Here is a 17,573-nt window from a genome sequence, read left to right as displayed (position 1 = left end):
TACCCTCTAGAGTTTCTCAAACATGTATTCTCATAATGCTTGATGTGTTAGACAACCCCAATAGCTTATTTATAGACTTTAGAATCAATTAGAATTAGATTAGAAAGTTTTTTAGGAATTTACATTGTGTACCGGTACACTTTCAAGTTGTTACCGGTTACACGATGATGGAATAGAAAATCCTGCGAAACAGTGTAACCGATGACATTTCGCTGGTTGTACCGGAACACAATCTCTACCGGTACACTTTCAATGCTGTACCGGTACACTTTGCAATTTTCAAATTTTTGCACAGTTTCGGGTTTTGCAAAGTTCCGGCGCACTTTCTAATCCGCTAAACTTTGATTTTATGATTCTAATGCCTACAACTAAGTATGAATCACCATACCAAGAATTACAAACTTACCTGAGCATTGTGATTCACGTACGTCGTGATTTATTTTCCAATTTCTTCGAAATCTTGGATTCTTCAATCTTCGACGATACGCTCTGATCCTTCAAGACTCCGACTCAATCCACGAAACTTGCCAACACACAAGACTTAAAAATCTCCCCTTTGGCAATTTCGTGACAAAACTCACAACAACTCAAAAATTTCATCTTAAAAAAAAAAAGTTCAATGTCATCACCAAAATATCGAACCCCTCGCATGTAGTCCAAATACAATTTGAAATTCATAAATACAACAAAAACTCCTAAAACAGACTCTATGACTTAGACGTAACTAAGGAGTCTTGAAGTCTTGATTTCCTGCAAAAACAGATTAACCAAAATGATATAGAAAGTTGAGACCATTGGATATTCTTACATTCAATTCATTTTTCTCATTGTTCTTGATCACTTCTCCCCCTTTGTTCTTGTCTCCCTTGAAATTTCATTGTTCTCATTGTTCTCATTGTTCTTGATCTCTTATTACATCATGACTTGAAATTTCATTCCTTCTCCCCCTTTGCTTCGATTAACACCTGTTCATCTATGCTCTCCCCCTTTTTGTCAAAAATTGCCAAAAATGAAGCATATAGAAAGAAAGCATACTAGAAAGTATAAGAGTAGTCATATCATAGTTACAGTCCTAAAGCAAATGCAAAAAAAGCAAAGTAAAGCAACCTAAACATAGTCGAAAAACACAAATACTAAAGCTCGAAAGATAAAATCACTCCGTGTCCTCCTCATCATCATCATCGTCTCCTGCTCCAGCTCCAGATCCCCCAGCCTCAGGAGCACCACTGGATGGTGGAATGAGTGGATGTCTCGACGTAGATCTCGTGTAAGTGGTGTAGGTAGGTTGAGTAGGAAATACGCCGTCATGCCTACTGCCTAGCTTCTGCAAAATCCTCTTCATTCCCACCTCCACCTTCTTAGTAAGATCTGCCGCCTTCTTCTTTAAAGAGCGCACCTCATGGTGAAGTGATTCTACAGTAATCACTCCCCCTGAACTGGAAGATCCCTCACACTCTGCTTGAGGTGGAGGTGCTGAACTAGAAGCTCCTCTGGATGATCCCTTAGTCTGCTGGAATGTTTTCAGTGTGCTGACTGACTTGGCCCAAGTTACTGCATCAATCGGTCCAAGTCCAGTGTCGTACTTTTCACACGAAACATCTACTCTGTTCTCCTGCAAAATCCGAGTGATTAATAACGGAAAAGGAAGTAGATCCCGTCGTACCGAAGACTGTATCACATGCACCATTCGTTGCCACATAAGGAATGGAATATTGATATTCAATTCATCCGCTTGCTCCGGGTGACCAAGAAGATATAGAAGTACCGGGCGATCCCAACGAATCCGCTTTGTCCCAATTGTTGGTTGAACATTATAGCACATTACCAAGAAAAGATGATATTCAGGTCTCAAATCCTTCGACTCTACATATGCGTGATTCGTCCTTACACCATCCCTGCAGATAGCTCGAACAATAGTCTCCTAATGTGACGAAGACTAATAAATCCCTATAGTATAATGAAGCCCTGCGGTATCAAGGTGCATGCCCAAAAGCTCTCCAATAGTGTGAGGAGTGACTACAACCTTCTGCTGCCGCACATAGGTCTCAAATAAATAAGTCCCTGTCTCCTCATCCTCAGCAAGTACCCTCCCGTTCATGTAGAACTCCCGAATGAGTTCCACACAAAAAGGAGCACCAGCAGGAACCCGTCCAACGGGCTCTATCGGTACCCTCTGAAGAAAGCGTCCAAATTTCGAAACCTCCTTGATGAGTTCATTGAAGTTAACATATCGCTCCGCTACGCATGATCTGGTCGAAAACGTCCTCCGCCGCTCCGGTAGAACATCCGCGGCTTACTTTGAGCGAGTCTCTCTTGCACGAGAGCCATCTCCGCGTGATGATTCTCCAGCTATGCCTTTCCCTTTGTCAGAACGAGCAACATGTTCTTTAGCCTCCTCCGGGGAGCTCGCCTGATAATCTGGAATAGAACTCGGTGACTCGCCGGCAGTATGAGTCCTCTTAAAAGCCCCTCGACGGCCTCTACCACCACCTCGACCATGTCCAGCGGCCATCAGCACCAAAATCAGTAACACGAGCGAAAATGCCATTTTTCCTATACAAAAAGTAACCTTGCATGAACAAAATCTTGAAAAAATCTATAAAAATAGCAAAAAAATTTCTAATAATAATAGAATGCATACTAACGCTATTTCTAACTAAATCATGCAAAAATTTTCATCAACAATGACATTTGAACAGAAATCCCGAAATTTCATATATATAGAGGTACAGAACAAAGATCAGCAAAAAATACAGCATTATAACTTGATCTAAGTGTTCTAGAAGCAAGATTATATGTCAAAATACTGATTCACAGCAAAAAATTGCATAAAAAACGATTAAGAATAGAGATCATGCTTCAACTCGAAATTTTTCGAAAAAATAGCAAAAACGCGAGCAAATGATTAAATCCGAGCTATAAACTTACAAATCTTGAGGGAAAAACACGTGGATCTGAAGGAGAAGACCACCTGGGATTTTTAGAGAGAGAGGAGGAAATTTCGTTTTGATTTGGGTGAGAAACGAAATCCTATAACCGGTTATAAAAGACGTGGCACAGTGATTTGTACCGGTACACGGTATTTTGTACCGGTACACTTTCACAGATTTCGAAAATTTTAAATTTTTTCTTCAAAAATCCTTCAAAATTAAATTAATTTCATAAAAATTAAAGATTATACTGCAAAAATTTTTATGATGAAGTTAAAAGATTATAGGATTTCAAAATACATCGAAACATCAAAATTTGGAAATAAAAAATAATCTAATGTTTCAAAACCATCAAGATGTAAGTTGATGAAAAATGATTTATAGAAATTCAACAAAATTGACATCTAAATTGTCGCAACTCGTTCAAAATAGAGATTTAACTAATATGGCACCGGGGGATCTTTTCATTCTACCACCTTATACCTCCAAAAATTCTAATATATTTATTTTTTCCAACCTTTTCGGTTATTCAAATATTTTTTTTCATGTGGTAGCTTCACACACTTATTGGACGACTGGAGTGGTAGCTCTTTCCTACACGTGGTGATAGTTTTCACACTCCTTTTGGATGTAACTCTTTCCACATCTTTTAAACATAGGAGTATATCTTCTTCTTTTTTTAAATAATACAAACTCCCCCTAAATTAGACCATCTCATAATTGAAAATAAGTTTGACAAATATTGGTCTATTAGCGAATATCTATCCATCATATCCAACACACACAACCAAGATGAATTAAACACCAAGAGATCAAATTTTATTTCAAAATTTTGATGAATATATGTATTAAGAATTCATATAATAAATTATCGTCAAAATAATAAATAGTGGAGTAAAACCGATAATTAATATGAATTTAATTCAAGATGAATTTCGGTTAAGGCACTTTGAAAAATTCTAATCTCCCCAAAATAAAGATGTTCAATCATTTCCTTTCTCAAAGAAAAATTTTTAAATTCCAAAACACCTTTCCTCAAATCAATTTTAAAAATAAATTTCACACACGAAAATCATCATGTAATGCAATGAATAAAAATATGCAACAAGCACCAAACAAAGCATTACATAAACAATCAAAACAAACTAAGACGAAGAGTAAGGAAAGATATCACCTTTCTGGATCCACACTTGTTGGATCGTTGGTTGTCTTGGGTTGTCGACGTTAGACACAATTCGTTTTGATTTTGAATCAACCGTTGGTCGTTTCGTTGCTTGAGGCTTCGGTTGAACTTGTCGTTGAAGCTTAGACACACGGTTTGCTTGTGGGTTCGGTCGAAAATGACGTTGAGCATTAGAAAACCGGTTCCTTTGAGGTGCTCGACTTAATTGTTTTTTCTTTTGATTCCGTGGGAGAAGTCGAGTAGTAGAGGGTCCTGCTTGATGTTTCAAAGTTGCCGATTGATTCTTCTTTTCCTTTTCCGGGCAACTTCTTTTGATGTGTCTTTTGATGCCACTTTGATGACACACCTTATCTTTCAAAGTTGTTGAGACTTTAGAAGTTGATTTTGAATCCTTCTCAATACATGTTCTTTCATATCCGAGGCCCAACTTGCTCGTTTGACCCAACCCAAGCATATGGTCCAATTTCTTTAATCCCGAAGAAAACTTTTGAATATCGGATTGGAGTTAACAAATTTGATCGATCAAGGATTGATTGGATTTGTACGATTCCTCAAATTGTTGCTCCAAAAATCCAACTTTATCCTTATGTGATTTGATCGTTGAATCCGCTTCATTAAGCTTCTCTTGGAGGATCGAATTGTTTTTCAAAATTGATTCCCTTTCCTCCTTAAGAGCTTTATTCATTGTCTTCAAGTTGTTGTTTTCCTCTTCGATATCCAACAAACGACGCCTCAACTTCTTATTAAGTTTGGCCATCTTTTTCGATTCGATAAGAAGTTGGTTGTATACTTTCGCTATATCCTTGTCGTTTGATTCCTCCTCACTTTCGCCGTTGTCGCTCGATGATCCATGCAAAGAAGGCGAAATACTAGAGTTAGAAGTAATAGAGGATAAACAAACAACGTTAGACGAAGGCAAAGAAGTTAGTAAACAAAGCAAGTTCATTTTTTCCTTCGTCACTTGAACTTGATTCACTAGAAGTTGAATCATCCCAAGTCTTTACTTGCAAAGCCTTTTGTCGATACGTTTTCTTTGAAGGGCAATCCGTTGCAATGTGACCGTAGCCTTTACATTTGTAGCATTGGATTTCCCCTTCAAATTCATCTATTTCTTTTGAAGACTTTGCAAGTTTCTTTTCTTTAGATTTAGAAGATGAAGATGATTTAGAAAAAGGTTGTTGCTTAGACGATGAAGCCTTGTTCGATTTATTCTTCTTTCGGAAATTCCGGTGAAACTTCTTCGTTAAGAGCGCCAATTGATGTTCGAAATTTGCGAGCAAAACATCTCCGTCGGAATCCGAGTCGTCGCCTTCTTCCTTTGTAGATTTCAACGCAACCCTGTACTTTTAGAAAAACACTTGGAAGTAGATTGGTTAGTAGGAAAAGTCATCTCATAAGTTTGCAAAGCACCTACTAACTCTTCGACTTTCATCTCGTCCGGATGCTTTACGGTTTCGATCGCGGCAACTTTTGCCCGAAAGCGTTCCGGAAGAGTGCGAAGGATCTTTCTAACAACTTTAGCATCCGGGATTTTCTCTTCCAAGTTCGCGCATGTATTAACAACGTCTTGTAGACGCATATAGTACTCGGTAAAGGTCTCGTTTTCTTCCATAAAAATTAAGTCAAATTTACTTGTTAACATTTATAATTTTTGGACCTTTACTAATCTAGTTCCTTCATGCGTAACTTGTAGAGTATCTTAAATCTCTTTGGCGGTACTACACGCCGAAACACGAGTAAACTCCGTTTGAGATAGTGCATTAAATAAAGCGTTTATACCCTTGCTGTAACACACTGGAACTTTGCAAATTGCGAGGTTCGAGTGCTTGGTTGTATTTCGAGCTTTTCCACACTTGGTGGAGGGTGGTAGAATGTTTTCCGACCTAAAAAGTTCGAAAACTGGAATTCTGGATAAGTCCTGAGAGTTTTTGCTCTCAGGGACCGGTCCGTAAAAGGAGAGACCGGTCCCCCCTATGAACAGTGTTGCGGCAGCCTTGAGGCAACCGGTCCCGCGCTGGGAGAAACCGGTTCCCGAACGTTGGTTTTTCGGGTTCGCAGCGATAGACCGGTCCCTGCTGGGGAGAGACCGGTCCCTCTGGGCGAAAATTGCCCAGACCGAGCTGATGCAATATTGGGTTTTTGAGGGACCTCTTGGGATTTTGTCACTCTAGATGGCTTATATGGCCACACCACCCTCTTCCCTTCTCATTTTCTCTCCTCACACCCTCTCCCCACATTCTTGCTAGAGAGAGAAGAAGGAGAAGAAGAGGAGAAGGATCTAGCTTGGGCTTGGAGCATCCCTTTGCCTTTCTTCCTCTTCCCACCTTGTTGGTGCTCTGAAACGCTTGACTTGGAGCTTTGGCATTGAGTTGCAAAGAAACTTACCCTTGGAGCTCTGATTGACTGTCTTTGGAGTTGGTAGCCTTTTCCTCCATCTACATCTGGATTGAGGTTTTATTGTATGGAACCTAGAATGAGGTTTTAGGGTGATTTGGGAGCTTTTTTGATCTAGGGCTTTTGGCAAGCTAAATGTTGGTTGGAGTTAGGGACCTTCTTGGGTTGGATTGGAAGGGATGTAGCTCTCTTTTGAGCTTGAAGAGAGATTTTTCACACTCATTGGTAGTTAGGCCCTTTTGCTAAATTGTTTAAGTTTGATCTCATAGTGATCGAATGCCTTGTATCTTGTCAGGCAACTATTTAGTGTATTTTGAGTACTCGGGGACAACTTTGTTCGGCGAAACGAGCCTACGCGACGGTGGCTTACCTAGCCTCTATATGAGAAATTCTCATATATGGTCTATATACTGTCGTAAATTGCAAAACCATGCATATTTCTACTAATGTATTTACTTATGATAATTTTACGAGCTTAAAATGCCACATGTTACACTATGAATGAAAATTTTGGATCGTAGTAGTAGCAAGTGCTTGAGGAAATTATGGTTGCATTTTAGCATTCTTTATAGACTTGTTATGCTTCTAATAGTGTAAATGATTCGATTCATGCATTTAAACTTGAGTTTTAGCTTGGTACATGAAAGATGACAAATTCGCAATTTAGAAGGTATCGTGAACTAGAGCTAATTCATAAAGCGGCATTGAGCTCGAGATATGTGAAACCTAGTGGATAGCCATGAGGGTTTGGAATACATGTTAACATCAATTGCCTAAGTTGTCATCAAGGGGCCACTACCGACGTAGCAAATGTTGAAACTTCCATTGTGACTTAAACTAGTATCTTCGGGATCTCTGGTGACCGTACCATGTTAGGACAGAAGGATTGATATTGAGACTTGAGCATGCTTTGCTTGCCTATTTGTGCTCATTCGCACTTGCTGGAGGGTCCGCTCCTTAGCCGCGCACTTGGCCAGTTAGCCTAAACGCAACTTATGTTTCGCTATCGTTGGCGGTATTGAGAAGCCTACGGGTTCGAGTTGGGACAGACACTATTCAAGAGTAGGGATTGGGTGGGCTACACAGCACTTAGGCGGCACATAGCTGTGCCTACTTGCGTAGCGTCCTTAATTGGAAATGGGAAATCGACAGGTGTTTGCGAATGTGAATACACTAGCTAGATAGTTTAGTAGTTGAATTAGCATTTATGTGCTTTTAGCATAGTGTTGGACATGTATATAACTTGATAGTCCCTTTTTGCATAAAGCATACTTGTTGCCATGACAGAATTATCATAATGTATTTATAAAGGTAATGACTACTATTTTGGTATATCGTAGACTACATCACCATGACATCGTTTATACTTGAGTTTAGTAATTTAGCATTTTAATTATGCCTTTATATCGCAGTCATTATCGCTATTATTATTGTACTTACCCTTTTCTTTTGGGGCCTAGTGGTGCATAGAGCTGAGGTCAGTAATTGCCCACTGGGAACTATAAATTATAGTTCTCACGCCCTCTTTTTCTCGATGTTTTTCAGAGCCTTCCACGCAGGGAGAGGCCATGGATCGCGGAAAGGGTATCGCCTCGGGCTAGCGCGCTTACCGAGGGATCGTTCGATAGGTGGTCTACCTCTCGTGTTTTCTTTTTGTGAGGGGTTGAGAATTGTACCCGTACATGCATAGAGACCACCATTTTTTGTATTAGGGACGGTTATTGTACTACTTATGACTCCTTTTATTGTCTAGCTTTACTTCTTTACTTTGGTGTAGATGTTAGAACTATACTCGCTCTGATATCATTGGTTGCTCGTTATTTCACTTCTTCTATTTGTCATACTACTTGCTTTTGCTTCCGCTTTTATTCTAGACGCCTTATATGTGTAGACATATGGCGGGTCTGGGCACGCTACCGGGAGGGCTTCCGCCGGTCCCGGGGCGTGACACTTGCTGTTAAACGATGATGACTCGTTCTCATCTTTGGTCCACTTGTTCCGTGGTTTTGGAACGGTAGCATTATCGACAACTTCGGTAGGATGTTTCCATCCGAATACGATTGCTTGCCAAACCCGCTCATCGATTGCAAATAGAAAAGCTCTCATGCGAACTTTCTAATAGGCATAATTCGTCCCATCGAAGAGCGGTGGTCGATTAATGTTACTGCCTTCGGCCATTAGATATCAATTTATCTAAATCCCTCTTTGATACCAATTATAAGTTTTCGGGTAGCCCAAGGATCTATTTAGATTGTATCTAACACCTAGAGGGGGGTGAATGGTATAATAGCCAAAAAAACCACAAATCTCAATGCGATAAAAATATATGCGGAAAATAAAAATCACACAGAGATTTATGTAGGAAAACTCCAACTTGGAGAAAAACCCACGTGACCAACACGCGAAAAAATAATTCACTAAGAGAAAAGATTACAAGGTGATTACTGATTCCACGGACTCGACCTCTCTTAACCTCTTACGAATCTCGCGCAATCCTCCCGGTTGTCCACGCCCTCACGTTCGAATCCACAAGCACGTCGCACACGTCTGAATCCACGAACGCCACTCGAATCCACGAGCCCCCGATCCGAATCCACGAAACGCCTTCAATCACGCCGGATCCACGACACTATCCATGAAAAACATCATGCTATGGTGATCCTTCGCTTAGAGTGTTGTGGAAAACTAGAGAAGAAAACTCCAAGCGAAGCGTAGATCAAATCGACATATTGATATCAAATTACAATCTCTCGATTTGACCTAAAAGAGGCTTTTTTGTAGAAAATAGATTTTGGATGAAATCCTAGCCTCTAGGATTTCTCAAACATGTATTCTCATAATGCTTGATGTGTTAGACAACCTCAATAGCTTATTTATAGACTTTAGATTCAATTAGAATTGGATTAGAAAGTTTTTCAAGAATTTACATTGTGTACCGGTACACTTTCAAGTTGTTACCGGTTACACGATGACGGAACAGAAAATCTTGCAAAACAGTGTAACCAGTGACATGTCGCTGGTTGTACCGGAACACAATCTGTACCGGTACACTTTCAATGCTGTACCGGTACACTTTGCAATTTTCAGTTTTTGCACAGTTTCGAGTTTTGCAAAGTTTCGACGCACTTTCTAATCCACTAAATTTTGATTTTATGTGTCACGTCCCGTTATCGCCAATTTGGTCGATCCGGGCCCATACACAGACGTCGATCCGGGCTCTTGCCACGATCCTCGGCTACACCGCTCGCACTGGAACCTGTATGGTTAGTGGTGTGAGAACTACAGAAAAGTTCCCAGTGGGTTCGGCCGCCGACCTCGCCGACTCACCGACTAGGTCTATCCAGGCATATGTAGGCAAAAGAAGTAAACAGATAGTAACCAACTATAACATGTAACTACTACAATGCCTGTACAAAGCGGGAAGAAAGCAATATAGGAAAACTGTAAATATGCATGCATGCTGTAATGTAATAATACTCAATCAATCTAGCTAACCATTTGGTTAACTGCAACTCACCAACTCAATCCCTGGCGGGCCCTAAGCTGCCTCCCGACGGAACCGTCTGCTGGACAGATACTTTAGTCCAAGGGCAAATACTTTAGCCCATCATGTGACAACTCCGGAGTGCACTGCTCGGGTCGAGCGACCACCGCCGAGCTCAAAACAGACTATCTGAGTATGATCTGATCCTCCTTTAGAGGATTTAACAATAGACAATGTCACACTTTAACTCTAACTAGCTTTTTATGCTAGTTTTACAATTCCAATTCTCGATACTAACCAAATCTCTAGTTAGAATGTCACCAAGTTTACTATTGTTATAGTCCATGCATTCATAGGGTTCTATGTCCACATTCTAAATGCACATTTTTTCAATATTGATAAGCATTCACATATTCAAATATCACTTTCACAATGCCACTACCCTATAATGCATGACTACAAAGTAAATATGCTCAATGAAATATCATAAACATAAAAGGTGATTCAAAGACTTCGGATAGCACCACCCACCTGTAGTGGTGTCAATCAACTAAGATCGATGTCTCGAATTGCGTCGACGACTATCTCTCGCAACTCAATGCAAATAGAACTAAAACGGTCTCTACCGTAATCAGCGCATCATCGACCTGTCGGAATGTCAATTTAGACTTTTGGGCAAGTTTACTTTTCATTTAAACAAGTATAAAAGAGATTAAACTTGAGTCATATCGCATACTTTACAAGTTAGCCTTTCAATTCCAAGTATTTATAGGTATGCATATACTATCATTTATATATGTATATTATCTCAATGCTGATTTCAGCATTAGGCTGAAATTTAGTCTCATGCTGCATTCTCAGCATTCAGCAATCAATTTCCACGCTAAGTTAATGCTGAAATCTGCTTCTTTATCAGGCTCTAGACAGCAAATGCACTCATACTCTTATAAATACTTCTATAGTAATTAACACTTACTAACCCAGAGCTATCTTAATCTCACCTGTGATTAAGCTTCCTCGAATTAATCTCAGATCCAAGGATCTTTCTTGCTGTCCTGCAGCAACAACTCAATGCTCCGAGTCCTTTCTCTCCTCTAGTTTACACTTAATTTCCTTAGGTTTCAGATTTCTTCAGCTGAAGCTTCCACTTGGTCCCTTTGCTGCAGTCCAGGAGTAATTCTCCGTTAATCACTATTCCTGTATTAACTTTAATTGCTTAGAATTACCTTCAAAGCAATTAATCATAATCGATCAAGAATTAGTATCAATTACTAGAAATTGGGACTTCTTTAAGGTTCTCTTCTCAACTAGAATTACTACTCAATAACTCTAACCATTTCAGCTCCAATCTGAAATTTCCAGCAGCAAAGCTCTCAGTTTGATCCATTTAAAAGCAATTAATCTGACTAATCCCATATGAAATGACCTTACCTCAATTGGATGCTGAATTAACTCATTCACTGCATCAAATGATCCACCTTTGCATTTCGGCTGCATCAACAACACCAATCTCTCAAGCTGTCAACACCAAACCCATATCAACATCTTTTCCAAGTGGTTAACCTATCTAGGAAGAAACACTAATCAAATTTACCTTGATTAGATATTATTCCAGATGATTTAGCAACTCCAATTAGCTCTTCTCTGCTAAAAACTCCAACTTGAAGGTTTAATTCAGCTTGCTTCCAGGATAACATGCACTAGCAACAAGGATTCCCAATTTAGCTCACTTCGAAGGCAATTAACTCAACTTAAAATTAAGTATTAATCAACCTACCTTAATTAGAGACCTTCCCCAGGTTACTTTCAGCTTTGAAAGCCTTCTCTGCTGCTCCAACAGCACCAACAATTTCAGCTTTGTATTCTTCAGCTGTAGCCCCAACTCGGAAGCTCCACAAGCTTAATTTAGATGCTCTAGTCAAGTGGTTCAGCAATTCCTACAATAGAAATTCCTGTCTGCATTAGATTTTCTTCTCAGCTCACAACCCTCCAAGCTGCCAACTCCAATATCCCCTCAACCCTCTCTTTACGTAGAGAGAAAAGGGATAAGAAAAGAGATAGAGAAGAGAAGGGAAATGAGAATTCTGCTTTAGACAGGTGTATTTCCACTAGGGTGAGATGATAAGCTCGAAAAATTGCAGTTTAGCCCCTCAAAACACTAAAATTGCATTGCAATCAGCCCCAGCCCGCCATTGCTGTACCGGTACAAGAATGTGTACCGGTACAGAACAGCAGCAGCAGCATCAGCAGCAGCAACATCAGCAGCTGCTTCGATTCCTTATTTCGCACTTCTAATCCATTCTAATTTCCTTCCAACACTTCAAGAACACTCCAAATGAACATCCCAAGCTATCAAATTACTTTGGAAGCATTTCATTTCCAAATTTGCATTAACTTGATCATTTTTGATCAAGTTAATTCCAAATCTCAGCACTCCAGCCGCAGCAGCCATTTGGAGGTCTTTTGCACACCAAATTCTCTTCTATGCCACTCGAACACTTCCACATTACTCTAGTATACCTCTACAAGTTATCGGATTAATTTGGAAGCAGTTCATTTCAAATTTGGCATCAATTTGACCATTTTTGATCAAATTGACCCAAAAATTTCAGCATTAAAGTTACTTCGGCAATTGGAGTTCTTTTGCCACTTTGATTCCATTCTTATATATATTCCCACACTTCCAAAATATGTCAATGACAGATCACAAGCTGCTAATTAAGTTTAAATATGCTTAATTTGCATTTTAGCATTATTGTGACCACTTGATCACAATTAGCTCGAGGTAAATTCTCAGTGCATTACATTATGATTCTAATGCCTACAACTAAGTATGAATCACCATACCAAGAATTACAAACTTACTTGAGCGTCGTGATTCACGTCGTGAGTTATTTTTCGATTTCTTCGAAATCTTGGATTCTTCGATCTTCGACGATACGCACCGATCCTTCAAGACTCAGACTCAATCCACAAAACTTGCCAACACACGAGACTTAACAGACTCAGGGTGCTGCCATCTCTGGTCTCGGTGGTAGGGCGCTAACTACGGAGCTACGCCTTTTCCTAGCGCCGCCGCGCCGCTCACATGTGAACCTGTAACCCCCAAAAACAACACGGGGGTGAGAACTATTGTCCATAGTTCCCAGTGGGTACGGCCACCCAAGGGAAGAGCTCGACCCACCAGTTCCAAAGGAGGCACTGCAAACATGTTAGTCCAACAAATATCCACAGATATATAATTTATGCAACTAACAATTATCATGTTCATGCCTCATAATATGCAATATGCAAATCATGCAACTCATGCAAGTAGATTAATTGGTTCTACTCTCTATTATTTGCCATTCATTATGTTATTAGCAATTCTTTGTCACTTGTTATTCTTTACTACTTGCAATTCTTTATTTTTTAACATTCTTTATTATTAGCCACTCTCTATTCGTAGCCATTCTTTATTCTAAGCTAATCTTTATTCTTTACTAAGGGTATTCACACCTTAGCCATATTATTCTCATTTGCCATTCTTTCCTAAGGTTAATTTAACCTTAGTCACACTATGCCACTCGACTCGGTCTTGAGTCAATCATCTGCGGATAATCCGCGCTCTGTCCGGCTCGAGGTGAAGGAACTCTCACATGCATCTCAGCCTTCAATCCAAAAACCACATCGCCCAACGGGTCGCCCAAAGCTGCGTACACCATTGGTCAGGGATCCCCCGGTGGGAGAGGAACATGCCGCATACACCCGCAGCCGAGATCCCCGATAGGGAGAGGAACATGCCACATACACCCTAGCGCTCATGGTTCTTGCTGAATCACAATTCTCAAAGTTCTTCCGGTGGGAAAGGAACGTGCCACATACACCTGCGGCCAGCTCACATGCTGCATTAGCAGCCGCTGCACTCGCAGTCGGGATTTCGGAATCCACTTTACTTAGCTCAAGGGTTGGTCTCACCCTATAATGTCGACCTATCTTGGTCCAAGTCATCACTCAACCTAAGTTTAATAACATTAGGTCCAATGCCACTATACTCATAGCCTAGGTTCTACAACACTAGGTTCATTGTCCTTTGCTATCTAGGTTCATTTGACTCTAGGTTCAATGTCACTATATTTATAACCTAGGTTTACTTGACACTAGGTTCAATTCTCAACCTTGGTTTAATACATTAGGTTTAATGCCACTCATAATTACCTATGTTCAATGACACTAGATTCCAATGCCATTCACAATACTTGTCATCCTAGTTATTCACACTCAGGATTATTAATTAACATGCCACTCAATGTACTTACTTTCCTAGTTGTCCATACCTAGGATGCAGTTTACATATCCTTGCTTTCCAATGTCGAGTTCTCTATCAACCTAGAGTTATCGACCCAAGTTTCCTTTCATATGAATCTAGCATATTTTCACATTATGTCAACATACATGTGTTCTTTAGCATTTCCTACACATGCCTATGTTCTTATCATGATGGTAGTCAATATACATTTGGTATATAACTCATGTAGCATTTACAATTTGGACTACCATTACATACACTCATTACTAGCACACATGTTATACATTCATTTAGCATTTAGTCCATGGATTCATTTAGCACATACCTTATGCATTTACAATTAGCATCTATCTCAATCATGCATTCTTTTAGCATTTAATTCATGCATTCATTTAGCATACATCTTATGCATTTACAATTAGAATCTAACTCTTGCATTCACCTTAGCATTTAACTCATGCATCTAGCTCATCTTATTTAGTATTTAGCTCATGCTACAATATGTCAACATGCATATACTTTATCATCAAATGGTAGTTAATACTTAGCATCTCATTCATTCTTTACCCTCTACCACATGCATTCTTGATTAACGTAAATCTCATGCATTTATTAGCATCTATCGCATGCATTCATTATTAGCATATACCTTATACATTCATTTAGCGTTTAGCTCATGCCATTATTTACTTTGCAATCAACTACCATTATATGCATCAATAATACAACTATACTCCACTTTGGCATGGAAGTGACCTAATCGCTTCGGTAGAGCACAATCCACCTCGAAGCGCTCTCCGATTGCTTGTAGTCACTTGCATTCGGCCTCTCGCGACACATGTGATCCGGTTCGGCTCGAACTAGCAATTGATCGCTGAACACTCGTCGATTCTCAACTTTGAGTCATCAAGGGTTCATCTCTAACCTTCAATTAGAGAATAATAGAGTTATTATAGATCAAAACCCTCATTTACTCAAAACCCTCATTTCAACCCTAGCCTCTACAAATGCTCCAAATATCCCAAAATCTCATGGAGAAACATGCTAGAATTACTTTAGAGACTACTAGAACACTAGGCATTAAGGATTAAACCAAATCCCAAAAGTTTACCAAAATGCGAACGCCGAGAAGGAAGCATGCCGCTCAACCAGACGCATGAAGGCCCGATCTGACGCTCCGAACACATTCCCAAGCTCGCTCTCTGCCAACGCCGCGAATTTGAGAGAGAGATCTAGAGAGAGGAGAGAGATATCTAGAGAGAGAAAGAAGAGTTTCTCTCACTAGCACCCAAGAGTGTGCGTGTGATGGTGCTCGGCTGAGGGAAGGGATGAAGAAAGGCTTCTATTACACAAATAGTGTCACGTCCTGGACTTCAGCGGAAGTTCGCAGTAACGTGCACAGACCCGCCGTGTACACTAAACTACATGATGTACACCAGGCGTCTACAAAGGGAGTAATGTAACACAACAAAATCTTAACTTAACTAAGTAATAAGAGCACAACTAAGAGTTTAAACTTATACAATCCACATTTTTATTACAACAGATAAAAACAAAATACGATTTACATGATCTCAATATACATTACTGAACTAAACTACATAAACTGGTAAAGGTTTTGTCTATTTAGCGTCAGGATGGCCCTAGCTAGCCGCTGACCCCTCGCCAGAAACCCTAGCCTTTCCCGCTGTGGAAGGCTCTGTAAAAGCAATAACAAAGAGGGTGTGAGAACTATTAAACAATAGTTCCCAGTGGGTAGGCCGCCGAGAGTGGCGATGTACACCACTAGGTCAACTGTGGCATGAGTAAATAGCAATAATTAAGCAAGTAAGTGTAACAAGTATTGAAATAAATTAATCATGACATTTGCTCAGAATAAATATATATATAAATCAACAGGTTGAATACTAGTTTAGCATGCTAAGTTCTATCATTCATGTTAGCTGACAATTTGAATACCCATATGCTAGGCTATATGCAATGATTCCCATTATCATTGAACTAACTGATGATGTTATATAGATACTACTTACATGGGTAACAATGTAACCATACTGTCACTATGCTACTAACTAATTAGGATGTTAACTTTCTAGCTTGTTCATTATTAAGTTTACTCAACCCATGACATAAAGTATTCTTACTACTATATTCATCTAAGGTTAAAGTGACTCATCATGGCCCAATTCACAATAGACTTACACAGGGTGAAGTCATAGCCGCACCGTGCCTAATGGCCCCGTGGAAGTTAACACTACCCACGGCAATCCACTTCGGCGCTCACTTTGTACATAAGCGAGCAATCTGTCGCTAAGCTACTCCGGAGTGCTGGCTTGGGGGGTGCGACTCCCCACAAGCGTGTGCGAAAGAGCATAATGGCATGCAAGCTGTAATCCATAGCACAAGTATCACAATTCCATTACGTCTCTAACATGGAATCTCAATTCGACGCAAGGTCGACACTGTAGTACCCAAACCACACGTCACTATCAACTACTTGTTGACATATTTTGACCAATAGCTGGTATAACCTGAATATTTATAAACTTAACATCATGATGGGCTACACCCACACATATTCACATAGAGTCCTCTCACTACTCCCTATACATAAGAAAAGTGGTTTGCTAAGGCCATATTCAATGACTCATTCTAGGTTTAAATGACTCATGGCACATATTTTAAAGTTCCACTTAAGCCTTCACCACTTGGAGTAAATAAGTCACATGCAAATACTTTGGTTTGATCTTACTAGTATACATGATGGTTATTCTAGTCATTCCACTATATTATATTTAACAAGGTACATTCATATTATATCACCATGCCAAGTTCTGATCACTTAATTAGATCATATTCCAAAACACAAAGTTCATGCTAATTTGATCAGTTGAAAACAATAGTATACTAGTCAACACGAGTAAAACAATGTCCAACATATACTCTTGCATGATTCCACCTGAATGTATTAATAACCTCATTATATAGGATAGACTAAGAGTTCAAGCACTATGTCTACAACATAGAATTGCATGCTTTCATCTCAAGTACATCATTTCCTGGTTGTTCAATAGGGCTAAATATTACTCCTAGTTTTACAATTCCTCCCTCTTGAATAATATCCTGCTTATCTTGTTGGTATAAGCTACTAATAACATGGATACATGAGAATAGAGCAAATGATCTATGGGAAATAGGCTATTTCATAATTCATTCTCTACTGCATAGAGATGCTATTATATCCGATATGGTATGCACATGGATGCGTGTCTCAATTCCTTCAAATACACATAG

At 39.6% G+C, this 17,573-nt stretch overlaps 1 protein-coding gene and 1 long non-coding RNA gene across 3 annotated transcripts; both read right to left on the bottom strand.

Annotated features, from left to right (window-relative positions):
* Positions 1-1,121: 1,121 nt before the first annotated feature.
* On the bottom strand, positions 1,122-3,034 carry LOC109706007. Its single transcript, XM_020226816.1, has 2 exons — positions 2,929-3,034; positions 1,122-2,553 (listed from the first exon to the last, which is right to left on the bottom strand). The coding sequence occupies exon 2, from the start codon at positions 1,820-1,822 to the stop codon at positions 1,154-1,156; it is 669 nt and encodes a 222-aa protein (XP_020082405.1). The 5' UTR covers positions 1,823-2,553; positions 2,929-3,034; the 3' UTR covers positions 1,122-1,153.
* Positions 3,035-9,013: 5,979 nt separating this feature from the next.
* On the bottom strand, positions 9,014-12,033 carry LOC109706006. 2 transcript variants are annotated; one of them, XR_002215006.1, is made up of 6 exons: positions 11,769-12,033; positions 11,586-11,691; positions 11,423-11,509; positions 10,993-11,188; positions 10,523-10,638; positions 9,014-9,136 (listed from the first exon to the last, which is right to left on the bottom strand). It is a non-coding gene; the product is annotated as an uncharacterized LOC109706006 (long non-coding RNA). The 2 variants fall into 2 exon arrangements; XR_002215005.1 differs by having other exon boundaries at positions 10,993-11,151.
* Between the last annotated feature and the right edge of the window lie 5,540 nt (positions 12,034-17,573).

This window comes from Ananas comosus, unplaced genomic scaffold, assembly GCF_001540865.1.
Source record: "Ananas comosus cultivar F153 unplaced genomic scaffold, ASM154086v1, whole genome shotgun sequence".
Classification (NCBI taxonomy): Eukaryota; Viridiplantae; Streptophyta; class Magnoliopsida; order Poales; family Bromeliaceae; genus Ananas; species Ananas comosus.
The sequence above is the reverse complement of the archived record's forward strand: the minus strand, read 5'-3'. Positions and strand labels throughout refer to the sequence as shown.